The sequence below is a fragment of the Podarcis pityusensis genome, assembly GCF_964106645.2.
Source record: "Podarcis pityusensis genome assembly, chromosome: 11".
Taxonomy (NCBI): Eukaryota; Metazoa; Chordata; class Lepidosauria; order Squamata; family Lacertidae; genus Podarcis; species Podarcis pityusensis.
The window spans coordinates 3187632-3215429 of record NC_138036.1 but is presented as its reverse complement, the minus strand read 5'-3'; the positions used below and the strand labels follow the sequence as shown (position 1 = coordinate 3215429).

General features: G+C 43.4%; 1 protein-coding gene and 1 long non-coding RNA gene across 2 annotated transcripts in view; one reads left to right on the top strand and one right to left on the bottom strand.

Moving 5' to 3' along the window:
- Positions 1–27198, top strand: part of UBAP1 (ubiquitin associated protein 1) — a 28025-nt gene extending 827 nt beyond the window's left edge. Inside the window, exons 2-7 of the mRNA XM_080973544.1 lie at positions 12679–12719; positions 15758–15882; positions 18114–19034; positions 23056–23256; positions 24012–24113; positions 25944–27198. Of these exons, the coding sequence (XP_080829670.1) occupies positions 12686–12719; positions 15758–15882; positions 18114–19034; positions 23056–23256; positions 24012–24113; positions 25944–26084 (1524 nt within the window). The 5' untranslated portion in view covers positions 12679–12685 and the 3' untranslated portion in view covers positions 26085–27198. The remainder of the gene's footprint in view (positions 1–12678; positions 12720–15757; positions 15883–18113; positions 19035–23055; positions 23257–24011; positions 24114–25943) is intronic.
- On the bottom strand, positions 294–18105 carry LOC308458816. Its single transcript, XR_013977695.1, has 3 exons — positions 16214–18105; positions 4368–4569; positions 294–2414 (listed from the first exon to the last, which is right to left on the bottom strand). It is a non-coding gene; the product is annotated as an uncharacterized lncRNA (long non-coding RNA).
- Positions 27199–27798: the final 600 nt, after the last annotated feature.

Genomic DNA, 27798 nt, shown 5'->3' with positions numbered 1-27798 from the left:
ATAAATACAGGCAAAGGACAAAAGTACAAAGATTCACACAATGTTTAGGGTTATGCGTACCTCTGCAGCCTCCCAGAAAAAAGCACTGTGTGTGTCTGTGTATATGTGTGTATATATATATATATATTGTGTGTGTGTTTATGTCTTGCCTTTCTGGCCATTGTTGCCTCCGGTTGGCTAAAGAGGGAGAGACTGGGTCCTCTCCTGGCAACAGTGGTCGCAGAATTTGGTTGGTTTGTCTATTATTGTACTTGTACTCTTCATCTGTAGGTCTCAGGGCGGTTCACTGGAGGGATCAGTTATTCAAGGCCAAAGCAAAGTGGGGAGTTTTATGCATTTGTGTTCCGTTCCGTCCAGGCTGGCATTCCTTCTTGAATAGCAATAGGTGACTCATGTTCCTTTGGCTGACGGATGGGAATTGGATTCAATCGACTTCACAGGGCTGTTGTAAGGAATGAAATGCTCCTGATTAGTCAGAGGCCTTCATGTTGCACTATCCTGCTGTGATTAGAGCAGTCCTTGAGGTAAGCAGGACCTTCCAGCTCTTTGTTGTGTGAGCTGGAACAACTTGAGTGACAGTTGCTTCCCTAAGGTGCCCTAGTGTGTTTGTGGCAGAGGGATAGAAGCTAACTGGTGATTTCCTGATTTGTAGCTCAGACTCATCTTGGTGACTAGCATATTCCAGTTCTGGAAAAGATAGTGTGTTTTGAGTGCTTTGAACAGTGTAAGCTCTGTTTAAATGTGAGTCGTTGGCTGTTGCAGTACAAATAGCAACAGAAGTTCCCTGTTCTGAAATCTCACCCTTGTTGGTTCTTGATAAGTAGTTTAAAGGAAACAACTCATTGGCCTCTGACTTTCATTTTGAGGGAGATAATGAGGGTGTACTTTGTAAGGATATCGTAGAGATTACTGTTCTCAGAGCAGACCGTAGAACAGGTGATTAAGGCTGCTCAACAGAGGAGATGTTTATTTTATGGAGATATATTTGTCATATATATCCTGCCTTCTTCAAAATAGCTTAGAGCCTTAGACTAGTGTTTTAGCCCAACTACATTTCCTTGAGGTAGAGAGTTCAAGTCTCACTCCTTCTCTTTGCTGAGCTTAATGGCTGAATTGACTTGACTGTGTGGAACACAGCACTGTCACTGTTTAATGCAGAGTATCAGTATTTCAAAATGTACATTTCTCTTGAAGTGAGGAACTGCATCATTTGACAGGTAATAAATTTTTGGCTGGTTTGTTCAAAGCAAATATGTGTATTTAGTTAGCAGTATATGCTTCTGGCTGCTTGAAAGGGTAGAGGGATATCACTACTTAACTTGATTGGTGTTGGACTTAAAGAGCTTGTGTGTCTTGAGAAAAAAAAATCTCATTTTTGACTGGTAAGATCCCAAAGTATATAAGCATTCTGTCATTTTAATGTGGAGTCCTCTTCTCAAACATCCCATGTGGAGTAGCTTCCCATGTGAAAAATCTCTTGGGTCACATTATTTATTGGAAACCTTTATGAAAGGTTTGAAGAATAGGAGACTTTGTTTTGTATGTGATGTTCCCCAACTTTGATCCTCCAATGATCCCCTTATATCTTGAGTAGAGCCTAGCAGCACAGTTTTATTACGTGCGTGGGAATAAGCCCAGTTTAACATGAGGTCTCCATGTAAAACATGCATGGGATTGTGCAATACTAATACTACTATTTTCCACTCGCTTCCGAATTGGGAACATAGGTCACCACCTTTCTCAATACACTGTTGCAGGCTTTCATCCCAAAAGCCTTCCGTCTTGTCTTTGGAATAGAATAATGCTTTCACTGTTCTCTGTAGTAGTTTTGACAGTTGTGTTTACTAGGTATTCTGACTGGGAAGGGCAGCACAGAAAGGCCTTTTTCTGGCCTGGGGTGGATTCCAGTCAACTCAAAACACACACATACTGTAAGGGACATGGATCCCAGCGGAAGTAAATACCTTTTCTAATCAATGTCCATTATCAGTGAAACAGTGTAGTGGTTAAAGTGTTGGGCTAGAACAGGGGAAACCCAGTTTCAAATCCTTGTTCTGCCCTGAGCTCATCGAGAGGACCTGGCCAAGTCATACACTCTCAGCCATACCTACCACACATAGTTGTTGTGAGCATAACCTTTGGTGGGGGCACGTGTGCTATTGTGAGCTCCCTCAAAGAAGAGCAAGATTTAAAATTAAAAGACAAGAGAATTCAGGTGAGGAATGCTGTGCTCTGATTGGCTATAATAGGCTTTGTTCTTTTATTTCAATTTTTGAGTTTGCCTGAGGTGGGGAACTCTGTAGGTGATGACACCGTTAATTAGTGTGCAGTGCAACTTCCTTTTACTGAGTCACAGTTACTTCATTTGGCATGTTGTCTTCTCATGGGTTCCTTGCCAATCCTCCAGACATAACCTTTTAAAAAATTAGCAGAGGTGATGATGAATGGGACTTTGTTTGGCACAATTAACATATAATATTAAAAGGCTATATATCTACAGTATATTTAATTGATTGATTATTGCTGTTATATTCCATCTCTTACCAGAGGACCTCATGCTGACTTACATGGTACTTGCTCTCTCCATTTTATCCTCCCAACAACTCTGAGATAGATTAGGCAAAAAGTGACTTGCTTAAGGTCCCACAGTGAGCTGCAAGGCTGAATAGTGTTTTCAACCTTGTGCTCTGAATCCTAGCCCAACACTGTAAACACTAGAACACACTGGCTTTCCAAACTGTGGTTATTTGGAGCATAGTAAAGTCAGTGTTAGAAACTGGAATAGAAGAGGTAGGAGCTAAATGGCTTCTGGGACCTGGGTTGTGGGTACCAAAACAGGATATCTAGTCCCCACTGTGGGGGTCCGCAACACTTTTTATTTATTATTTTGATAAGCATGAGTTAATATGCAATTCACTTTTGCATTGACACAAAAGTGTCATTGGTAACATACTTCAGTTTTCAAAACACTCTACTCTTTATTGTTAAACTCCTTAACATATTGTCTATCCTTAACATATACTTTGAGGTTTCAAATCTCATGCATTTCAGTAATCCTTGAGTGTCAGCAAGGTTCCAATAAATGGCACCCAGACTTTTTGAAGTGTTCACAAATGGAGAATCTTTTGGCGCAAAATGTGCCTGGCTCCCTGCTAATTTCAAGCCCTGAGTAAAGTTGGAGAAATGAATCTTCTCTTAAAACTAAGGTAGCACTTAGACTTGATGATAATGTGTGCAGCAAGAATTAATTCATGGCCTGAATAACTTTTCACTTTACATTTATAGAAGTTAGCCGTGCAGCTGAAGGGGGATGAAACACACTTGGTGATTCCAGCTACCATATTTTTCGCCCCATAGGACGCACTTTTCCCCCTCCAAAAATGAAGGGGAAATGTGTGTGCGTCCTATGGGGCGAATGCAGGCTTTCGCTGAAGCCTGGAAAGCGAGAGGCATCGGTGCGCACCGACCCCTCTCGCTCTCCAGGCTTCAGGAAGCTATCTGCAAGCCTTGGAAGCCCGGCGGGAGTTCCCGCGGGCTCACAAGGCTTGCGGGCAGCAGCCTGCAGCCCCGACGAGTGTCCACAAGCCTTGCGCGCCCGGCGGGAGGTCCCGCCGGGCGCGCGAGGCTTGGGGCTGCAGCCTGCCGCCCGAAGCACATGGAGCCCTCCGGAGGGCTCCCCGTGCTTCGGCCGAGTGTCCGCAAGCCTTGCACGCCCGGCGGGAGGTCCCGCCGAGCGCGTGAGGCTTGGGGCGGCAGCCTGTCGCCCGAAGCACGGGGAGCCCTCTGGAGGGTGCCCCGTGCTTCGGGCAGGTGTGCGCAAGGCTTGGGGCGGCAGCTGCGGCGGGGGGGGAATAAATTTTTTAAATTCATTTCCCCCCCCAAAAAACGAGGTGCGTCCTATGGGCCGGTGCGCCCTATAGGACAAAAAATACGGTAAGTCACACCTAGAGTAGACACGTCTGTTGATTTCACTGGGTCTGTTCTGAGTATGACTGAGTTGAACATCACCCAATTTTATGCAAACATAAGATTCTTGCAAACTAAGCAATGTACACTGCTTGCTATGCTGTTGGAATTTGATCTTCTGTAGAAAGTTAGGGGAATGCCGAGTATTTTGGCTTCCATCCTAAGGCTGGCATAATAAATAGCAAGCAAAAAGTAATCTGAATCATGAGTGTTCTTTAACTTCAGATGTTAACATGTGTGCTGTCTTGTGACAGCTTTTAAAAGAAACATTTCGACTGAGGTTTTCAGATAGGCAAAATGCTCTCAGTGTTCTTCTGTGGGATGATACTTATTTTTAAAGATGTTGAGGAGCTTCAGGAATTAAAAGGATTCTGAACATTTTCAATCCTAACATTGTTTACCTGAAAGTAAGGTCTGTTGGTGTTCAGTACAGCTCACTTAATTCAAATGTGTTGAGAGTTGGAGATGTAAATCTCTGTGATACCCTGGCAGCTAAGGCCTTTCCAATTGTCCATGCGAGCAGTATTAAGTTGCATAGACATACAGCAGGACATTAGAAGCAGAGATGTAAAAATGTGTTCTTGTCGATGTTAAATCCTTGACCTGGTACAGAAAAAAACACATTGATTAAATGATTATTAAATGGCACAAGTCGCGCTCTGAAGTCAGTCGAACACTGGTAAGTACACATAAGAGTGTCTGCTATGTGGCATTGTGGGCTGCAAAAAGGTTCATTTTGCACCTCGCATTATGTTCTTTAGTAGCAGGCCAGTGGAGTTATCTTGGATAGTCTGGAGGTTACTGACTCCCCATGTAGGGGAGGGACCTCTGACGCCCCAGGAAAACCCACCGGATCCAACTAGCTACACATATTGAGGATGACTTCGGAGGAGCCTTGACTCTTTGCTTGTTGCAGCTCTGGTTGAAGTACCCAGTGCCACTATTGAGAACGGTTTGTGGTATCATTTTCACCTTAGGCCAGGGGTCGGCAAGGCTTACCAGGCATGGACCGGATCACTCCCGTTGGCCGGACCAGTGCAGTGCGACGCCAGAAATCGGGTCTGCGCATGTCCGCAGTGCTGGAAATTGCTTTTGCACATGCCCAGACGCCCAAAATTGCGCCTGTGCAGAAGCAATTTTTGGCGTCTGGGCATGCGCAGAAGTGATTTCCGGAGCCGCGGAAGAGAGTCCCTGTGCCCCGCTGCGCCAGTTTAGTGCAGCACGTGGGGATTCGCCGAGCGGGTGGCTCGGGTCAGAGGCAGCTCGTGGGCCGGCTAAACAGCCTCCGTGGACCACTTCCTGCATGACATAACAGACCCATAAATTTTATTCTTTGTTGAGAAAGAGCATGTCTTTGCAATAATTTTCACCATCAGAAACTTTTGATTCCATCGTGCCCTCACACTGAAAATTTAGGTTTTCTAAACCTCATTTTTCCACCAAAAACTACATTTATACATTTTTAAGGCATTTATAAAATCTTGTGAGTGCTGGTGTATTTTTTCCTGAAATCCTCATCATGTTATTGAGCGCTGTGTAAAATTTCAAAGAGATCTGATCATTGTTTATAGAGAAAAAATATAAAATGCACACAAGGCCGAGGATCTCAAGAGGAACAGAAACACAGATTTCATGAAACTTTGAAGTGCTATAAAATTAAAACCGCTTGAGATAGAGGGAAAAAATTTAAGGGGGTTTCTTTCAACCACAAGGGAAGGGTGTACACCAAGTTTCATTAAAATCCGAGACGGTGGGTGGCAAAACCCTTGTTTTTTGCATTGATTTGATGTGGAATGACCCCAGATGTTTAACTGATAATTGATGACAGTCAGTCCTAGTGATGTTAAATTCTCAAGAATAATCTTTTGGAGAATATTAATGAGAATATTAGAGATTTTCATTTAAAATAGGAGAATATTCATTTTAATGCATTGAAAATGATACCATTTTAATGCATTGAAAATGATATAATTAGTTAATATACATGTTTATTCATGGGTAAACTTGTTCAGATGGCAACCAAAAACTGTACAGATACTTTTATTCAATGGGGCAATGCCGCGAAGGTTTGATACAAGTAAATTCAGTAATAGGCTATCTTGTGCTTCTAATAGCTCTAACACTTAATAACTGTTTTGGTGACTAAAACACAGCTTGATAAACAAAACTATATGCATACATATAAAAAAGAAGCCATTAACATTAAATATATGATCATTATATGATCATATATTTCAGTATGTCAATCTCTGGCAAATGGCACCTTTTACCATTGAATGGCACTGCAAAACCCAGTTACTGGCATTAAATAAAAATATAGAAACTGTTTAAATCAAGGCCACCTCACATGCTGTTACACATAATTGTATAGGCCTAGGTAATTTAAGTGTATAAAGCATTAAAGTTACTTTCTGTAAAAAAATAAAAATAATCACAATGTATGTCCAAGGGTATAGAATTGCTAAGAATAAAATCACACCAAAATAGAAAAAAGGCTATTACATATAGTTGAAATACATACGAATCCAAATGTTCATCAAATTAAATGAATAACATTTTTAAAACTAAAAAAAAAAAAATGTTTTCTGTAGTTCACATTTCAGATCTGCCAGTGGTGAATGACACAATGCTCAGTAATGTAACTGGATCAAAAAAAAAAAAAAATCATTACTCATTACTTACACTGGCAATATCACAGCTTGACTTATTATTTACTAGATTTTTTTAATGTGGGTTGTAAAACTGGTTCTTACATTAGAATTTACAGTTTGTGGAGAACATTCTCCGGAGAATTTTCTAGCAGAGGATATTCTCACCTCACATCTCACCTCACTAGTCAGTCCATCAAAATGTCAACTAGACATTCCATTTTGGCGACTGTAACCTTGGTTCAAGTAGCTATAGGGTGCCTAGCTTATATATTTGAGTTTTCAACACTGGTTGTGGGATCAGTTTCAGCTTATTCTACCAGCTGAGCTTGATTCTTTCCTACATGGATTTTGTGCCATTTAGGTCATGACCCTTTGGGTGTAGCCTGTGTGTGTATTTTCTCAAGGTAATAATCTTGCACATACTTTGAGAATGAGTTACTGAACCCAATGACAGACAGCAGTTACTTATTATGGTAGAAGACTGTTCTACCCTGTAGCTGTGCTGTGTTAAAAATTGGACTTGCTTCAGCTGCCAGAAAATCAGCCTGGATGAAGGCTGCATGGTCCTCTGACCCTTGTCCTTGGGGGGTTTTTTTGTGCGGTGGGGAAGAAAGGCACAAATGTTCTTTGTGTACAGAGAGAAGGCAGTGGATTGATAGGCGAACATCCTGTCTGTTCAACACCATCCAATGAGTAATTTGTATGAATGGGCAAAACTACCTTTTAATGATCTGGAAAATCTTTGGATGAATGAGAAGATGGATATTATTGCAGACTATTTTGGAATAGTCTTAAGTGTGAAGTACCTTTTAATGTAACTCTTCGTTACAAGGGCAACACAAGAAGACCACAGCAGGGTTCGTTGTGCCTTTATTGCAAATCAAAATTCCAGCTGCCTTAAAAAAAGAGAGAGAAGCCTTTGCTGTTCTCATGTGTGGTCACTTCTTATCCTAAATTTTCTGTTCCAGATTTTTGTCGATCTTGGTTGGGTATGCTTGCAGTCACTATTAGACAGCAACAACTTTGACCAGAATCCCAAAAAAGGTCAACAAAAAAAAAAAAGCTCAACAACTTCCAACAACTGGGGTAGATCAGTTTTTGATTCTGTGAGTAGATCACAATCTCTTGGGAGTTGGACGTCCCTGTATTGACCATTCCAGTAAACTCTGGATATTATCATATTTGTCCAACAGGAGAATTGTTTTTTATTTAACAGATTTATAAACTGCTTCACAGCCAAAGCTATTGAAACACTGTACAATAAGATAAACTACAAGTAATTTAGATTTTTAAAACAATAAAAACCATTGGTTACAATTATAGAATTAATATTTCATTAAAAGACTCTTGTCACATTTCTGGGAAGGGCTTCTTAAACCAAAATATCTTCAGTAGGTGCCTAAACATCAAGATGTTAGGTGCTAGTCTAATTTTGGCTGGTAACTGATTCCAGAGGCCTGGAGCTGCAACAATAAAATCCCAGTTTATAGTGCAAACCAAGTGCACCCCTGAGGCATGTGGTATTCTCAGCAGTGCCCCATCTGACGATATAGGGGTCGAAGTCATTTAGGTAACCTGATGCCAAGTTCTTTGCCTTGCACCCTTCATTTATTTAGGAGTAGAAATCCACTTAGCCAAATGTCGTACTTGGTTACTCAGCCTTAAGGGAAATACTGTTATTATATCACTACTGAGAACTTTGGGGGCTTATCTACTATGTGAGAGGCAGCTGTGCCGCAGTGTTTTTTCTTATTCTGGTCACAAAATTCCTGTGGAGCAAACTTAAGAGTGGCTGGAACAGCACACCCCTTGGTTCTCTAAGAACTCCAGTTGTCTGCACGTGGCCATGAAGCATGGGATTTATTTTATGAAGTGAGCAGCCTTGGCTATGGCACACTGGGCGATTCAGTCAGATTGGAAATGTTCAGTGGACAGGGATGGGAAGGAGGTGGCATGCAAGAATGGGGAAAGTATTGGCATGCACTCATTGGCATCATTTTGGCTGTCAAAATGACCTTCCGCATGATGCCCACATCTTTTGTTTGTCCCTTTTGAAAAAAAGCTTATGCAAATTACTTTGTATAGCAATAATAAAAGAGCCCTATGTGTTGAGACCCAATGTTTATCTGGTCCTGCATTTTTTTTTTTTACAACACCAGTTACCCAGCTGTCATGCCTCTACGAAGCTTACAAGTCGGGCATGAAAGCCACAGATCTCCCATAGCATTTCTGTCTCCTGATATCTCCCTCTAGGTGGGTTACTGTTGCTTATTGGTGGATGAAATGTACCTAGGCCCAACTATCGAAAGTGTGATAAACAGGATCCTAGCCCTACTCAGCTCCATTTTGTAAATTGTTTGCATCTGATTTGTATTTCCATTGAAATACTAAGGGAAAGAGGGCTGGTTAATTTAAGGGAACCGAGCATTAGCTTGTGATGATGTGTGTTGTCTGCTTAATTCTTACTGATTTGCAAAAGCTACTATAGTATGAAAGATAAAGGCTGGCTTATTATATACACCTCATTGAGGCTGAAGGTGAAAGATGGTAATTAGTATGGAATTGCATAGTTGCATGAAGACAATAAAAATGTATGACTTAATGTTCCCTGAACGAAATCCAATTACAGGTTAAACGTATAACAGAGAAGCTGAAAATTAAATGCTCGATTTAATGTGCGAGAGAAATATGAGGCAAACCTATTTGGGACTGCATGTGAGCAGGGAGAGATATAGAAGTACTTAAGGGCAAAATGAGAACTTCAACAGCTGCAGGATTCCTCTCCCTGAATTTGCTTCCAGCATACAAAGCGGGGTGGGGGAAAGAGAAGTTGCAGACACATTACAGGTTAAAAGCCACTCTCTATCTGCCTCATTTCTCCCGGAGATCTCTTTCAGCCATTTAGGTCCACTTTGACCAGGAAACCAAGTACAGTGGTACCTCGGGTTACAGATGCTTCGGGTTACAGACTCCGCTAACCCAGAAATAGTATCTCGGGTTAAGAACTTTGATTCAGGATGAGAACAGAAACTGTGCGGTGGCGGCAGCGGCAGCGGGAGGCCCCATTAGCTAAAGTGGTACCTCAGGTTAAGAACAGTTTCAGGTTAAGAACGGACCTCCAGAATGAATTAAGTTCTTAACCCGAGGTACCACTGTATTGGAGCTATGCTAGAAGAATGCAACTGGGAGAAGAGTTACAGAAGGATACAGTAGTGGCAAGTGAGAAAAGGCTCAGAAGAAGGCTTCTCCTAATTAGGTTTAATGCTCTTTTTCATACAATAAAGCTACTTTTGCTTTATCTTTGTTGACCCAAGTCTTCAGTAGAAGTACCACCAGGTTGGCCACCCCTGATCTATTCATTAAAATTATATGGTTCATTTTCATTAGGTTTATCTTTATGAGATGAAGCCAGTTTACTCCCATGTACAGAACTGGGCTTTCCCATGGTCACGCAATGAGCTCATGGCAGAGGAAGGGCTTTTAAATCAGGGCTTGACCTGCTTTTAAGTCCTAACAAATCTACTTCAGGCATGCTGAAGTCACATTGTAGTCTAAAACATCTGGAGCAGGGGTAGGCAACCTAAGGCCCGGGGGCCAGATGTGGCCCAATCGCCTTCTCAATCCGGCTTGCAGACAGTCCAGGAATCAGCGTGTTTTTACATGAGTAGAATGTGTGCTTTTATTTAAAATGCATCTCTGGGTTATTTGTGGGGCATAGGAATTCATTCATACTTTTTTCCAAAATATAGTCTGGCCCCCCACAAGGTCTGCGGTTGCTGACCCCTGATCTGGAGAGCTGCAGATTGAGGAAGGCTGCTGTTCTTTCTAGACCATGCTGGCTGTCAAAAAATACTGTTTTGAATCAGGGTCCTAAGAGTAATGGTGAGGGATTTTGCATCATTAGGAAATGCTTCACAAAAGTTGCTTCTCTCCAACAGCATTATGTTCCATGTGACAAAGATAGAAAGATTTGCAAGCACTCCATTTTTATATACATGGATAGCTGCACCACTTGTCACAACAGATATATCAGTGTGTCTCTTCCAAGCTGCTTTTAAGAAACATTTCCCCCCCTCAACCTTCAGGTCAGTGGTCTATGAAGTACAGCAGTTGTGACAATAGTGTGGAATAACAGGTACAGTCAATGAAAGATCAGATCAGAAGAATCTTTATTTGCATCAGCTACTAGCCATAGCAGTAAAATTAAAAAAAAAAATGTACTGAAATAGTACAGAATATGTATACAAAATACATTTTGGAGGTTTACATCAATAATCAAATAATAGATCTTACTCTAATTGCCCCTGCTAATTTTTTTGCAGTTTTTGCTCTCACTTGAATGACAGTCAATGAAAGGTATTCTATAGTCCAAGTCCATGCTAAATTGGATCCGGTTTATAAGCAGTGCAGTTTGGGGGAAATGGGGAAACTTGCTCCCCACCCTGTCCTGATTCATTCAGAACTGCCCAATTTCAGAGGAGTCTCCTGTTGAATCACTGTATAAGAATAGGTGTGGACATACCTCTGTTTCAAACTTGAATCTGTTGAGTCCTTTATACCAGAGAGAGTACTGTGTGTAGATATGTTTGGGGTTTATCTGGTTTTTTAATCTTCATGTCCACTGTGGATTTATTTTAATTTATATTTATTAAATTTATATACCACCCTTTATCCAAAGATCAGAGGGCAGCTTACAGCATTAAAATTTCTTTTGATAAAAGTGAATGTCTTTTAAGTTTACATTTTTGTCACTTGGGATACCGTAGGATAAAAACTAAAGAGTATATTCTTCTTTGCGATAATACACAGAAAACAAAATGCCCAAAGGAATGCTGCGTCATTGTTCTGACACAGATTTCAATACAGTGATAATTTCACATGACTTCACGTTTTTCTTTCGGCTGAAGCCAAGTGGTTGTGCTTTGTTCAATATCCCCAAAGCCTTCATTTTTTTGAGGGAGAGACTCCTTTTTCATAATCCCTGTTCAGTTCTAGCCTGTGTCATGCCCCAGTAATGTCAGGGACTTAACTCATCCTTTGATTTATTTATGCCTCAAGTAATTGGGGGGAGGGTGTAGCCGTGTCCATGTCAAAAATACTCTTCAGAATACGGAACCTTGGATTGCCTTTAAGTGAAAGTGCCACCACCTCAGGTTTTCCGTTGCTGGTAAAGAATAGAAGCAGTTTTGTTGCAACAGAATCTCCTGCAGGTAAGGCCAGGCCTTGAGTTACACAGATGTGCATGTGTGGAAACACTTTTGGAATACCCAGCACATCTGTAAGATTAGATCAGTAGCATCCAGACTTGCAGATTTTGATCATACTGAAAGCAAAGCCTTTAGGCTTGAAGTTTCCTCCTGTCTGCCTAGTGTAAGCTGTGTTGTGGAACGAGTACATTTGTATCCCCTTGGACGTTAGATTGTTGAAGGGGCAACAGACAGACCCTTGCTTTGCTGATAATTGATACTGACATTTGACAGTTTATGGCGTAGAGGCTGTGCAGGGGAAAGGGCTGTTGGGTATAGATGGGGGGAGTCTTGATAAACTGACACTTCATGGTTTCTTGCAGTCATTTTTGCTGGAGAAGCTGTGGATTTCCTGATTGCACACTAAGAGTTGTGCTAACATGCATGCACAAATAGCATAATTGGGATCGCAATATTTTTGATGCAGAGTTTGGAGAGGACTGTAGTAAGGAATGGAGTAATAGCAATCTGAGCAGTCACAGTGGCAAGTTGTTTCACAAAACTTAGTGGCCAAAGGAGGCACATTCCCCGCTCCCCGCCCACATAAGGCCCTCTCCTCAGTTTTGTTTCTGATTCTCATAACCCTTCTGCACATTTTTAAAAAAAACAAAAACTATGATAAGTGGGATCTAAATTTTTGTGCCAGATCTCAGATGTGTAGAACACAGGGAACTCTGTTGATAAAGAAGGTTGTGTTACCTGTCACATTAAAAAAAGCTGAACTAATATTTATGGGATGACTCCACTGGATGGAGAGTATGTGTTGGAGGTGTGATGATGCAAGGTCACTAATGCTGTTTCAAAATGTCTTTCAGATTCTAAATGGCTGCTCCGAAGTCAAGGTCCGACTTTCATGGTAAGTGAAATGTGTGTCTTTTGTTTCAGGTGTGGCAAGGGGAGGCTGTCTTTTTAAAGATAGGTTAGGGTGTTCCTAAGCAATTGGATAGGGATGCAGGTGGCGCTGTGGGTTAAACCACAGAGCCTAGGGCTTGCCAATCCGAAGGTCACGGTTCGAATCCCTGCAACGGGGTGAGTTCCCATTGCTTGGTCCCTGCTCCTGTCAACCTAGCAGTTCGAAAGCATGAAGTGCAAGTAGATAAATAGGTACCGCTTCGGTGGGAAGGTAAATGGCATTTCCGTGCATTGCTCTGGTTCACCAGAAGTGGCTTAGTCATGCTAGCCACATGACCTGGAAACTGTACGCCGGCTCCCTCAGCCAGTAAAGCGAGATGAGCGCCGCAACCCCAGAGTCATCCGCAACTGGACCTAATGGTCAGGGGTCCCTTTACCTAAGCAATTGGATAAGAAATATTGTGAAGGTATTCATGGAAGAGCTGGCTTCATTGTTGTTTTTAAGCATTTACACACAACTTTTCAGGTACACGTTGTCTCAAAGTGGTGTACAGAATGTTGAAAATGAAACTGTGCCAGCAAATAGATTTATACAGCATTAAACAGAATAGCAGTGTGAAGCTAAGTAAAGCCATGTGTCAGAATGAAGCATCTTGAAAAGTAAAGTTTAACTGGGCACTGTAATGATAACTGATGGTGACAATTCAGCTTCACAGGGGGTGAGTTCCAGAGGTTTGGCACCACAGCAAACAAGGTCCTTTCCTGGGTCACCCCTACTTACAACAGAGTTGGGATCTGTAACCTGAGATGTGGTGAGGATCTCTGGTCCCAAAATAGTCGTATTGATTGGAAGGCATTCCCTTTTGACTAGTGACCTGACTATAGTAGGTTCCGTCTAGTGAGGGGTCAACCTAAAAATAAGCCATCTTCAGATAAGCAATTAGGCTAGCCTTTAATGGGCAGCCTTAACCTGGAAGAAGAAAATGCAGTAGGTTGGATGACAGAAGAGAAAAACATGCCGTGCTCCACTTTGTGGAGGAGGGGGGATGGTTGTGCATAGACACATAGCCCTTGTTGTGGTTTTCTATCCTGTGGCTCTTGCTGAACAGTGCCTTTCCCCCCCGATGTGATTTCAAGTTGACAATACAAAATTTCCACCTAAAGGAAGCTAATGATGACATAAGAGAGCTTTGCAGCAAGCACAGCTCTGGATAGTTCAAGCTGTGTCTCTGCATACAAAAGAAGAAGAGACTGCAAGCTGAACAGCACAGATATCTTCTTTCTTTTGTTCTGCTTGTACAACGTACTAAGCATTCGCTGAGATAAATATTTTCCCCTTCAGTCAAAACACACACCTCCCTCCCCGACTAATGTCTGTACTTTGCCTAATACCAGGTTTGAGTGACCGAATCTGCTAGCATTTTAGAACCACAAACCCATTCACTCTTCTTCCATAAATTGTTTGCTGTTTGATTTTAATCTGTTCGGTTACCCGAGACCCTTTTAAATTTCTGAGATTGAACATGGGGTCTTATTCTGCGAGCAGAGGACATGTTCTACCACTAATCTGTGCAAAAACTGGATTTATGAGCTGTAGGTCTCTTGTGATTGCCATCCAGTATCAGCTCTGTCAAGGGAAAAGTCATTGGTGGGGGATGACTGTAACTGGAAACACCCTGGGAAGAAGAAATACGGCACACGTGCCTTTTATTTCAGGGATTTCCTCACCAGTTGTGCATTGTCACCTAGATGCGTAATATTTGTGCAAGACTGTCTCAGCTGGCCTCTTTTGCACATAGAAAGAATCTGTACTAAGGTGATCACTATGTATAAAAGGGGTGTGGTGTAATTGACCAAGAAGAAGTAGAAAGGAGGAACTATTATTGTTCATTGTAGTGAAGTGCCTATAGTGCCAGATAGGTGTTTTGGGAAGTCTTTACACAAATGTTGCTCCTTTGTCCAAGAAGGTATTTCAGTTCTGAAGCGGGTTTTTTGTTTGTTTTGCAGCAATAAGCATTATTAGTTTGCACCTTTGAGACCTAGCTTTCTCCCTTTTTTGCATTCTCTTTGTTTTCTGTGCCTCCCTCCTCTGTTTTCCATAACTGACCAAGGCATACATTGTAAGTGCAGAGTACTGAGCAGTGCACGCTGGAGATATTGAGTGGCCGCATGGCTGTGGGGAAGCTGACTCTTGTGTTGGTTCTCCATCATGTGAGTTTATGCAGGATTACACTGGCCATTTAGATAGCAGCCGGTATGGGAGATTCCAAGATGCTCAGAGCAGTTCCCTCCTTGTTTTTCTTGTTTCAGACCTGGACTTTGAATTGGGAAGCAGCTGCTCTCAGAGAGTAGACAGGATAGTAGACAGGATGGGGGCCTAATGGACCAATGGTCTGGCTTGGTGCAAAGCAGCTTAATATATCCAACATTCATGCACCTTACAAGCTGCATAATAAGGCCTGCTGATCCCCTGAATCTGTTGCTCTCCCCTTTGGTTCCTGTTGGCTCTTCTTGCTTGCATAATACTATGAACTGTCCCTCCCCTGCCTGATAATATTGGACAGTGCAGCAATATGAAAAATAGACTTGGGATGCCAGCAGCTGTTGGAAGCAGGTGTGTGAGCTCAAGGTGCCTGGGAACCCCATTAAGCCCATCTCCCGTCTATGGAGGCTGTTTAACTGAAGACATCTGCTGCTGACTATTATATAGGTGCTGCTGACTATTATATAAGTTCATGTTTATATAAAACATGAACTTTCAAGCATAAAAATAGAAGGCGATTTCTAACTAAAACTGCTAGTGTGGTTATTTTTATCAGTGTTCGGGGAAATTGGGATGAAGCAGTTTTTGGAAGGCTTTTGCAGAGCCAGACACCGTGTCACATTTGAATTGAATATAAACCCCAACATTCATTTGCTTTTCTGTTGGTTTCAGACTTTTAAAGCCTTGCTGTTACTGGTGATTTGGCCTAGATGGGCGAAATGGGGTTGTATTGACTGACAAATGCAAAGTCACTGATGTGTTTCATTCCCTCTCCTTAGGGACCTTCAGTTACCTCGATGACGTCCCGTTCAAGATAGGAGACAAGTTCAGAGCACCAGCCAAAGTTGGCTTGCCCATTGGCTTTTGTTTGCCTGACTCTCCACAGCTTGTAAGGGAAGCCCAGGTGAGACTTACTTGTTTTGTACAGGGTTGCAATAGAAAGTCGTCTACAACTTGTGGAGGCTTCCTTCTGCATAAGCATACTCAGGACTGTGCCTTTAGGTAACAGATTATTCTGCATTAACCTACTATCCAAGATTAAAAGTGTTTCACTCTGAACAACTGAAGCAGGGCCCCTCTTTTGTTAACTGCACTGGAACGACTGCTTCTGGTCCCCTTAAAATAGATTTGGGTAGTTTGTCAACACCTGCCCTGTGCGTGCTTTAATCCATCTCAAAGCCAGATAAGGAGAAGTAGCTTCTGAAGCAAGCTCAAGTTATCAATGCAACATCCACCTTTGTTAACCAACAGCAGAAAATTCTTATTGAAGATAAGGAAAAAGAACCGCTTCCCTTGCTTGATTTAAGGGTGTTCTAAAAGTTGCTGGATAAAGGCTTTGTCTTCACAGCTGGTTGATATTGGCCTCACTTAACCTTTGCAAACTGTAAGATAATACATTTAAGGGTTTTAATCCTGTTCCAGGTGAATGTTATCCACTAACACAGGGGGAGTCTGCCTTATTATTTCTGTATAGTTTTTAAAAATAAATCCTTGCGTGCTCTCAAGAAGCAAACAGCAATTTCAGGTCATTTGGAACTGACAACTCTGAAAGACCCTCTAGGTTTTAAAAATAAATAAATCATGGAGTAGAAAAAGGTTTTTTAAAAAGGGAATTATTCCTATTTAATAACTTAATATTCGGTTAATATTTCATAAAAGAGAAGTATACAATATTGAGTATAATTCATGATGATTATAATAAATAAATCATTGCATTTACTGGCAACCAGACTACTGCAACATGGTCCTGCTTCATCTGGGCCTCACCTTTATCGTGTAAATGCACAAAGAAGAAAATCTGTGCTGATATCAGCAGCTCTTATTTTTTCTTTAATATATTTGACCACAAGGTTCCAATTACTTAGCACTTCTTTATCACCCTCCTCCTTTTCTCCTAACATTGCTGTAGTTTAATCATTCCCACTTGTCCCCATAATCTCATAATTAATTCTGTTTTAGTTGGGCTTTGGCTTTTCTTCCAGTACATGGCGTATAATATTCGGTTTGATTAGATTATTTAATTTCTGTGCCGTTCAATATATTAAAAATATATCTAAGCGATGAACAAACAGAAGCAACAACAAACAGCTTAACAAAATATTACAGAAATACAGTTGCATATAAAATAATACATTAATACAGTTACTAATACATATATAAATCAATATCAGTTCATTTTCCTTCTGACACACTCTTCCTCTCAGCCTCTGGGTTCTCACAAATTCTCAGCTCACCTATAAAAGTCTCACAACAAGAAGAGTTCCTGGAAACAGCAGTCATCACCCTAGTATCTGTTTGTTTGTTTGTTTGTTTGTTTTCTGTCCTTCACCCTAAGGCCATAGGGCAGGTTACAACATTAAAAGCACAACATTAAAAACAGTTTAAAACCATGTACAACCATTATTACTAGGCTATCTGTCAGTATACTATATATATATATATATATATGTATGTATTTATCATTCACTGATGTTCTGAAATTTGTTTTTAATGTTGTACACCCCCATGGGATATTTTTATATTTATTTGGTATATAAATGGAATGATGTAGGTCCTAAGAACCTAAACCTCAAGTGTAAAGAGGTGCCCTTTCAGCATTCTCCAAAAGCAGTATAATGAAGGCGCAGAAGCATCTCTGTATCTGGTAAACTTTCAGTCTTCTGTGCTTCATGTTGGCTCTTGGTTCTGTGCAGCGTATCTTGACATCTCACGGCCCCTAATAGGGATGGGCAACTGTGGTGATTCTTCTCTCCCACCCTGGCCAAGCTGCCATGTTAGCATAGGCTAAAAAATGTTTGGGACAAACTGGGGTGCTCATCCTCAGTTTGGTAGTAGGTCCCAAATTGCTTATACACTTAGCCATGTCATTAGAAGTACCCCCCCCCCCCACACACACATTCTTGAGAGAGTGTGACATTGCTAATTCTCCTTAGTGTCTCAGCAGCCTTTGGCATCATTGCTCACAGTATCCTTCTGAAAAGGTTCTTGAAATTGGAGGCATGGTTCCTCAGGAGTTCCATTCCTAATTTGGCAGGGGTTGATTTCCAAAGCAAGCTTTGGAAGAAGATGTGTTTGCCAGCATAGCTCCTGCAGCTCTTTCTTACCTTGTTGTCTTGCGTTTTCCTCTCCCCCCAGTATGACTTCTCCTTGGAAAAGAGGACTATTGAGTGGGCTGAGAACATTAAACGAATCCAGGCTGCCCAGCAAGAGGCTGAGCAGAGGGCTGAGGAGGCGCTAGCAAATAAAAAAGCAACCTTCGAGGAGCAGAGGCAAGCAGGCTTCCCGGACAGCGGCTGCCCAGAGAATGCCGTTCCGCCTCCCATCAACCCCATCATTGCTAGCCTGCATCACAACTACATCCTCATTCCTACCCCTGCCAACAGCAGCACCGCAAAGCAGAAAGTTCTGAGTCCGCCCCATGCAAAGGCTGATTTCAACCCAGCGGATTTCGAGTGCGAGGAAGACCCCTTTGACAAACTGGAATTAAAAACACTCGATGATAAAGAGGAGCTGAAGAACATTCTGCAGCTCCATGTTGGTACTCCGGGGCCAATCGTGGCCCAACTTCTAGACAGTAGCTTGCCCAAAGTAGCACCCGAGTCTGTATTACAAGACCAGGAGGTCTTGGCGTCCTTGGAAAGGGCCAGTTTGGACCTCAAGCCCCTTCACAAACCAAACGGTCTTATCGCTTTACCGCAGCTGGGGGGTTGTGAAAAGATGTCCCTGTCTTCCAAAGTGTCCCTCTCACCCGTGACGTCGGTGAGCAATATCAAGTCGCTCTCCTTCCCGAAGCTCGACTCGGACGAGGGCGACTTGCAGGCGGCAAAGCTGGCGAGCACGTTCCCCGGCACAGCCTGCCTTCGCAACGGCACTCTCCTCAGCTCGTTGCAGAGCAAAGCCAGCGAACTGAATGGGCACCACGTGGCTGGGCTCTCTGACCTCAGCGTGGACAGTGGCCCAGAGGCACAGACGTTGCCCCCCACGTCCAGACTGCCTTCCCTGCCCAGCTCAGTAGCATGTACAGATGAAATCCCAGCGCTCACCACAGCCACGGTGGTAAGTTCCTGCGCAACTGAAAACGTTGCTTTCGGATTGGAGACCTTGATGTGGACAGGGGAGGGAAAGGCTGGGTTGGGCTGCAGCTGGCTAAAATAACCCAAATCACATTTAGATGCCTTGCTGCCATGCTGTTGCTGTTGGGGTGATCTATGCGTTGTATTGCCTGGGGGTCTACGGCGAGTCTTCCTGCCTGCACCTAATGCCTACAGGTGCCCTTATGTTCAGTATTTTTGTGTTTTTATACTGTAAACTGCCCTGTGATCTTAGGATGAAGGGTGGTACAGTCATACCTCGGGTTACAGACGCTTCAGGTTGCACGTTTTCGGGTTGTGCACCGTGCCGAACCCAGAAGTACCAGAACGAGTTACTTCTGAGTTTCGGTGCATGCGCAGAAGCACCGAATTGTGACCTGCACGTGCGCAGACATGGCGCTGCGGGTTGCACGGATCATGTTTGCAACCTGGGTGTCCACTGTATATAAATACAATATACTGTATAATAAATTGATGAAAGCAAATGTTGGTTCTGCAGGGCATGCAAGTGTACACCCCTTCCCTCCATAGCAGCTATTCTGCCACTAATATTGCCTGGCTAGCTTAGTGTTTTTGCAGAACAAGCTAGTGAGGGTTGCTGTGGTTCAGATTTAGTTGGCATCGTGGCTGAATGTACAATCTGGTGCATTCCATGGCTTTCCCTGGGGATGGCTATGCAGTCTGTACCAGGGTGTGCAATGGAAACTAATTTCTAGAAAGCTGGGCACCTTTAAAGCCTTAAATACAGGCGTCACGTGGCCCCCAGTTATGCAGGGGTTACATTCCGGGCCCCCATATGCATAAGTGAAAATCGAGTCAGTGGGTAGCATCCTCTTAAAAGCCTCTAAACACCTGTTCCTGCTCTCCAGCTCTCTCACCATACAACTGTCCCTTAAACTAGAGTTGAAGCTCTGGGGCTGGTTGGAGGACATGCGGAAAAGCAGCTGCTGCTCCCATGCATGTGTCAGCTGCTAGCCAGGGAGGCTGAGCAGCCTTTAAAACGCCCCACTGCGCCTCAGGTTTCCTTGGGGGTTCCTCTGCCCTCACCGAAGTCCTCTTTGGGCTCTGGGGAGGGTGTCCTCACAAGCCACAAGGACTCTCTAGCTCTCGTATGCCATTTCCTGGTTTGAATCTATTTTTTATTCCCTGGCGTCGCACGTATACATGGTCATGCGTGATTCAATCATGCTGTTGTGGACTAGGGCCCTTTTCAATATGAGGTTGGTTCTAGCATACAAAAACTTATTATACCATAATAAAATTGGTTAGGCCTTAAGGTGCCACAAGACTTCTTTTCATGTAAAAACAAAAGCAACAAAACTCGGCCCCTTGGAGAGGGCGTTGTTAGCATTTGCCCAGCAAGCTGAAATGTTGCAGTGAGTTGAGTATATTTCCCAGTAGAGATTATCCTGATTCTTGGCCTGTGTGGATTAAGCATAATCCTATTGCGCATCCTGGAAGTTATTTTTACAAGGCTTCTTCCTATGACGAGTCTCTGAAATGTGAGTTCTGGCCGTGCAGGTATGAGAGTTCATTTGTAACTTTCCCTGCAGCAGAGTCTCTTGTTGGTTCTTGCCTTAGTTGTTACTTCTCCTCTGGGTTTTCTTGTTTTAGGAAATCCCTTTAAAGGGAATCCTCCTTTTTGCAGGACCTGCTTTTTCTCCAGCTGCTTATCTCCAGCGTGTAATTGATTCTGCCTGTCTTACTGATCTTGCTGGCATGGCAAAAGCTGGCAGTGTGCCTAGCTAAAGAGGGGCTTTGTCTAGTTTACACTGAACTGTGTTTGCCTTTAGGGAAATCTTGAAACAAGGCAGTCAGGTTGGGAGAGTACTTGGTCTCCATAAATGTATTCCCAGGCTAGTTCTTCTAGGTACGCTTACTACTTTTTTATGGGTTTCCTGGCAGGTAAATGGTAAACAGGCCAGCTCATTGGGTTTTTTGTTTTACATTGGCAGACTAAAGAGGGGCCCCGCTGCTCCCAAATGCTGTCATTCAAGGATGCATTGATTTCAAGAAAGCTGACTTTAATAGCTAAGGATTAAAAACAGCAATGCAATTTATTTATAGGTTCCCATTTTGAAAACTATATATTCCAACTAGTTGCTCTGCAACTAGAACATACTTGGAAACAGGGCTGGGCGATATATCAATATATCGTCCAAAACTGGTTTGAAGTTCACATTGTGATAACCGTTTTATAATATTTGACCTGGCAATATATCGTGAATTGCAATGTGTGTGAGGGCTGTTATCATCAGCTAAACATTGCAGTCTACCAGAATGTCTGAAATAAGGGTGGAACTATGCAGAGGCGAACAAGACAATGTCCTGGTAATTGCTACTACTTAGGGGTCTAAAACAGATAAATGATGATAGTATCAATCACCGTCACTGTAACTGTTGCCGCCTTCCGCCGCTGCCACGAGGCCTTGCAGACTGTCTCTCCTACTTTTTGTTTGTTTGTTTCTGTACTATCTGTCGCTCAATGTTTTAAATCCCCTGTCGCTTTAGTAACCCCCCCTTTCCCCCCCCTCTTTCTTTAAGTATTCGCCCAGGAAGATATCTACCTTTACCTCCCCACCCCCATTTCATGTTGTTATTTCAATGTATATCATGCTATGGCCACACGGCTAATGCAATAAAATCTATTGATTGACTGTCTCTCCTACTGCTGACACGTCCCATGGCAAGGCCTGCGAGGTCACCGCTGTTTCTGCCACCACCGCTTCTGCTGCCAAGCAGGCCTTCTGGTAGACCCAGATTATTTGTATTCACTATGACTCATCACTGTACTTTGGATTGTCCTGAATAACACAATTTGGTATCCAAGCCCAAAACCACGAGTCCTGTTTGGATGCATTTTGGCTTGCCTGCTGATGAAACTGTGTAGTGATTGATATCATCATTTATCCATTTTAGATCCCTAAGTAGTAGCAGTTGACAGGACATTATCCTGTTCGCCTCTGCGTAGTTCCTTCCTTATTCCAGATATCATGATATATCGCTGTATCACGATATTCAACTGGTGATTTATTGCGATACTGAAAACCAATATTGCACAGCCCTACTTGGAATTGGATTGTGTCTTAAAGTTAACACAAAGCAGCCTTGTATGCAAGTACTTGCCTGCTAGAGGCAGGTCACAAGGAATTCCATAGCAGCAAGCGAAGCCAACTCGCTTGGCTTCTGTGCTTGACATGGAAAAAAAGGAGCTTCCTTTCTCTGGCCTGCACGGAAATGCAACAGGCTTCTGTAGGGGGAAGGGGTAGGTGGCTTGATCCTTTATAGCAGCATATATCATTCTGTTCTAGTCACCACCAGGGACTTGTTTGCTATGCATTTGTCATTCTGGTTTGGCGAGGGTATGAAATCAAATGTTGCCGGGAGGGGCTGTCTTTCTTGGGCTCACCCCTTTCTGAAGTAATGAGTCTTGTTGTGACTTCCTGTCCAGTTATTAGCCAGGCCAAGATTAGCTTTAGACATGGAGGAACCTCTAGGGCTTTCATGTGGTTCTCGGAGGAGCTGTGCATGGAGCCCAAAAGTACTTACCTGTAACTCTCCACCTCCTGTTCTTGAGCTCTTTGCTATTATTTTGCCCACAGAGGAGGAGGGGATTGACCACAGATCAGTCACATTCTATTACAGTCATACCTTGGGTTACAGACGCTTCAGGTTGTGCGTTTTCGAGTTGCGCACTGTGCCGAACCTGGAAGTACTGGAACAAGTTACTTCTGGGTTTTGGTGCATGTGCAGAAACACTAAATCACACTTTGCGCATGCGCAGAAGCGGCACTGTGGGCTGCGAACGCTGCGGGTTGCAAACGTGCCTCCCGCACGGATCACATTCGCAACCCGAGCATCAACTGTATTGTCCAATGGCTATTAAGGGTTTATAGGAAGACTTTTGCACTGACTTACATTGAGACTGCAGCATCCCAATTTCTCTCTCTTCCTGAAAGAGGTTTGTTTCCCTCTTGTTCAACTAGGTAACTCACCAAAGTTTCCTGACGTCTCAAGTGCCCAATACCACCAGCTGTGCAAAACGGCCCAGCGGTTCCACGTATGTCAACATGCTGCAGGCCCTTTCCTCTAGTGAGCGGCAGTGCGTTGAAACTGTTGTCAACATGGGCTATTCCTACGAGGATGTCCTGAAAGCAATGAAGAAGAAGGGCCAGAACATAGAACAGGTAAGAGGAGCCTTTTCCCTGCTTAAGCAAGCCAGGAAAAGGAAGTGAGACTGGATGAAAGCCAACTTTGGCCTTAGTTTGGGTTTTGAATGGTAGATGCTCTACAATGTCTGAAAGGATGTGGGTTTTAGAGCCTTGCATCCTACACATCTCAGTAATGCTGGGCCCAAGAACCTATGGTGCTCCAGCAGGGGAAGGGGGTGCTTGGGGCAACAACTAGCCACAAAATATTTTCAGACCTTAAGATTATGGCCATATTAGTTTGCTTTCAATATGTCTGTGATAAGTGTTCCTTGTAGCCAATTGAACTTAAAACAATCTCTGAATTGTGGAGACTGTGAGAGGGCATTATAACTCGGTGGTAAAGCTCATGTTTTGCTTGTAGAAGGTCCCAGGTTTAGCATTTCAAGCCAAAGGAACGTGGGTGAAAGAGATTGGTAAAAAAACTATTATCTAAATCCTTGGGGAGCCGCTGTCAGCCAGAGTAGATTCTCCTGGGCTAGATGGAGCAGTGGTCTGACCTGGTATAGCTTCATCTCTTTGTACTCAAAAAATATCGATTTTGCATGGCCCAAGCAGGTTTGTTTGTGCAGCTTCTCCTTCCTCTTTAGCTTTTCATGTGGATAACCTGTCACTAAGATCCAGTGGCAGAAACACCCGATAAGCTTCAGATAATTGTTAGAAAAGGCTTGTTAGTGGGATCATGCTTGCGGAGCAACTGCCTCAGTTCCTCTCTGTCCTGTTCCTCCTTGTAGGTCCTTGACTACCTGTTTGTCCATGGGCAGCTCTGCGAGAAGGGCTTTGATCCACTCCTTGTAGAAGCTGCTCTTGAAATGTATCAGTGTTCAGAGGAGAAGGTGAGTTTTCAGCTGCTGGATGCGCAGTGGTGCTGTAGAACCACTCCCGTGATTCAGCTTAATCATGTGTGCTTGGCTTGCTAATCTTACTGGTGCTGCTCTTTGACTGTAGTGACTGTCAATTCTTCTGGCTTGTATTCTGAATATCAGGAGCAGTTGTCACAAATGTCTTGCACTTGTGACTCTTTCATTGTAATCAGCACCCCGCCAACTTCATCCCAGGCTCAGGGTGGAGCTAGGGTCTGGTGCCTTGCATGACAACATCTGAGGAAAGGAGCACCACAGTAGAAATCCTGTTCCCCATTTCAGAAACAGGTGTACCTTGTGCTCTAGGTGGAACTGAGAATAACCACTTCTCACCACCTGGGTCTTAAGTGTGACAGTGCTGGACCTACCTCTCTTTCAAATCTGAACCAGTGAAGGTCCTGTGTGTCTGGAGGCGGTTGGAGGATGGATGGCGGCCAACAGATTGAGGTTGAATCCTGACAAGACAGAAGTACTGTTCTTGGGGGACAGCGGGCGGGCGGGTGTGGGGGACTCCCTGGTCCTGAATGGGGTAACTGTGTCCCTGAAGGACCATGTGCGCAGCCTAAGAGTCATTCTGGACTCACAGCTGTCCATGGAGGCGCAGGTCAATTCTGTGTCCAGGGCAGCTGTCTGCCAGCTCCACCTGGTACACAGGCTGAGAACCTACCTGCCCGCGGACTGTCTCGCCAGAGTGGTGCATGCTCTAGTTATCTCTCGCTTGGACTACTGCAATGCGCTCTATGTGGGGCTACCTTTGAAGGTGACCCGGAAACTACAACTAATCCAGAATGAGGCAGCTAGACTAGTGACTGGGAACAGCCGCCGAGATCATATAACACTGGTCTTGAAAGACCTACACTGGCTCCCAGTAGGTTTCCGAGCACAATTCAAAGTGTTGGTGCTGGCCTTGAAAGTCCTAAACGGCCTCGGTCCAGTATACCTGAAGGAACGTCTCCACCTCCATTGTTCTGCCTGGACACTGAGGTCTAGCTCCGAGGGCCTTCTGGTGGTTCTCTCACTGCGAGAAGCCAAGTTACAGGGAACCAGGCAGAGGACCTTCTCGGTAGTGGCACCTGCCCTGTAGAACGCCCTCCCACCAGATGTCAAAGAGAAAAATAGCTACCAAACTTTTAGAAGACATCTGAAGGCAGCCCTGTTTAGGGAATCTTTTAATGTTTAATAGGTTATTGCATTTTAGCGTTCTTTTGGAAGCCGCCCAGAGTGGGTGGGGAAACCCAGCCAGGTGGGCAGGGTATAAATAAATTATTATTATTATTATTACCCCAGACCATAGTTCTGTTCCATATGAGGGAGTAAGACTCCATCAACAGGCATCACACCCCAATTCTTGGATATGAGAACCACCCACCAGGAGTTCTTCGGTCTTGTTAGGATGTAGCTTGAGTTTGTCCCCCTCATCCAGCCCATTGCTACCTCCAATCACTAGGTCATCTCCAATAGTGGTTTCATTTGGTTCAGATGGTATCCACTGGCTTCATATAATTTTATTTAGGTGTGTAATGCCCAGGTTGCTAAGAACTGACTAACTTAAGAGATCCGTCTGGCTCTTACTTAATGTAATTGTATTCTTAAGTGTCTTTTAATTGCTTGGATGCAAATTCTTAAATGTCATGTCTTGGAAGTTCTTGCATGGGGCTCTGTGCTTTTCCGTGGCTACTCCTTAATGATGGAAGACTGATCCAGAGATGCTCAGTAGGATATAAGTAATCTTCCTTCCAGATGGGGGTCTCTTCCTAGCATGCTCTTAAAGATGTCCTCTTCCTTTCCCCCCCTTTTTCATAGACAACAGAACTTCTCCAGCTAATGAGTAAATTTAAAGAAATGGGATTTGAATTGAAAGACATTAAAGAGGTTTTATTATTACACAACAATGACCAGAACAATGCACTGGAAGATCTAATGACCCGAGCAGGAGCCAGTTGAAGAATGCGGGACGGAGCACAGACATTGCCCTGCTCACCAGACCCTTTGCCGCCACCATCATGTGGCTCTCCCTGCAGGCATTGGAAGGAGGACAACACCGCAAGGATCCTGCCTTTCCCAGATGCCGAAGAGAGCTGGGGGAGCAGCTCCGTGGGCACGCATCACTCCAGGGTGCTATTCCCAGCGGAGAGACCCCAGCCCACGTTCTTCGATTAAAGTTTAAGTGTCCTTTCCTAAGTTTCCTTTTTTTGGCTCGGCCACGGAGAATCTTGACTGGAGTTGTACATAGTCAGACCAGGCTAGTTGTATTTCTCCCCATCCCCCTCCCACGTCTTGCACTGGACTCAGCCTGGCTCTGAAACGAACAATGCTTTGGCTCCTTGAAGCTGCTTTCATTTGTGCGTCTGCTTCTACTGAAAACATTTGACCCTTGGTCAAGATTAACACAAGTCCACCTTTAGTGCAATGGAATTTTGGTTTTATTTGGTGGAGGGGGGAGGCTTTGGTTGAAGGTTAGCGTGTAATTTAAGTGTGACACTGGTTCTGAAACTGCCTCTATGCATACAGAGAAGCTGCATTGCTTCCTTTTCTGGTGTTTTGGCCCTGGCTGTCTACACGCTCCGGCCAGTGTGTTTGAACAGATAAGTTCTCAGAACAGGTAAGCTGTGAAACCCCACCTGGACCCCTTGCCCACTGGCTGGTTTCTGAAGTCTGAGGAAGAGGCTTGAACCTCTTGGCTCTACTGTCCTCCCCAGACTGGTAGGTTTTATTATTATTATTATTATTTAAGCAGAGACCCATCTGGGAACTCGGCTACTCCATTAGTTTAAAATAAATACACAGTGTGAAATTGGAGGTCTGTCTTTCAAGCACTTTCTTTTTAATATTCACTGCATTGGTTCCTTTTTTTCCACACTGCTATAGTAATCATTAATCTATTAACATCTAGTAATAGAAATCAGACTTTTGATTTTGATAGTACAATAGTGTATTATGTTGTACATGGTTAAAAGATCTAAATACATAAAAAAATATAAGCAGTCTTGATATTTGGAGTAATTTGCTAAGTATTTTGGTTCTGCAGAAAGAGATACTAATAAAACCTTAAAATGTGGCTGGTGGTCTCCTGCTCTAGAGGTTTAGCGGTAGGGAAAAGAAACGGAATGAATCTGGAATGGTTATAAATCTCTGATATCTCTAGAACATCTTGTGTCTTGAGTTTGAGCTTTGGAAAAACGTTTCCAACTCTTCAGCGAACATCCCTGCAGTAATCTCTCTCTGCCCCCCTCCCCCCAGGTCACTACATAGACTTCAGCAAGTACAGTATGAAAACACTTTCAGCAACCTGGATCTTGGGGCCTGTCCCACATAACTGGGGCAACACCTCACTACCAAAGTTTTTCAATACCTGATTTGAGTTCAGTTAGGAGCCATTGATCTCGGTAGAAGCTGCCATCTCCACTACCATAAGGGATAATGGAAACAATAGTAGAATTTATCTGTGGAGCTCATAATTCAATATGGGGACATGCTGTATTGTCAGTGACCCAAACAGCAGTGACTCTGTGATTAGAATGTTGGAATTGGTTTTAGATGTATCAAGTCACTTTGAACAGAAAAGGAACTGTATCTCATGCATAAATTACCACCCCCAGGTATAGGTGGTGAGATCTGATAGTAAAGCCCTGATAGTGTGTCTGAATTTTTACTGTAA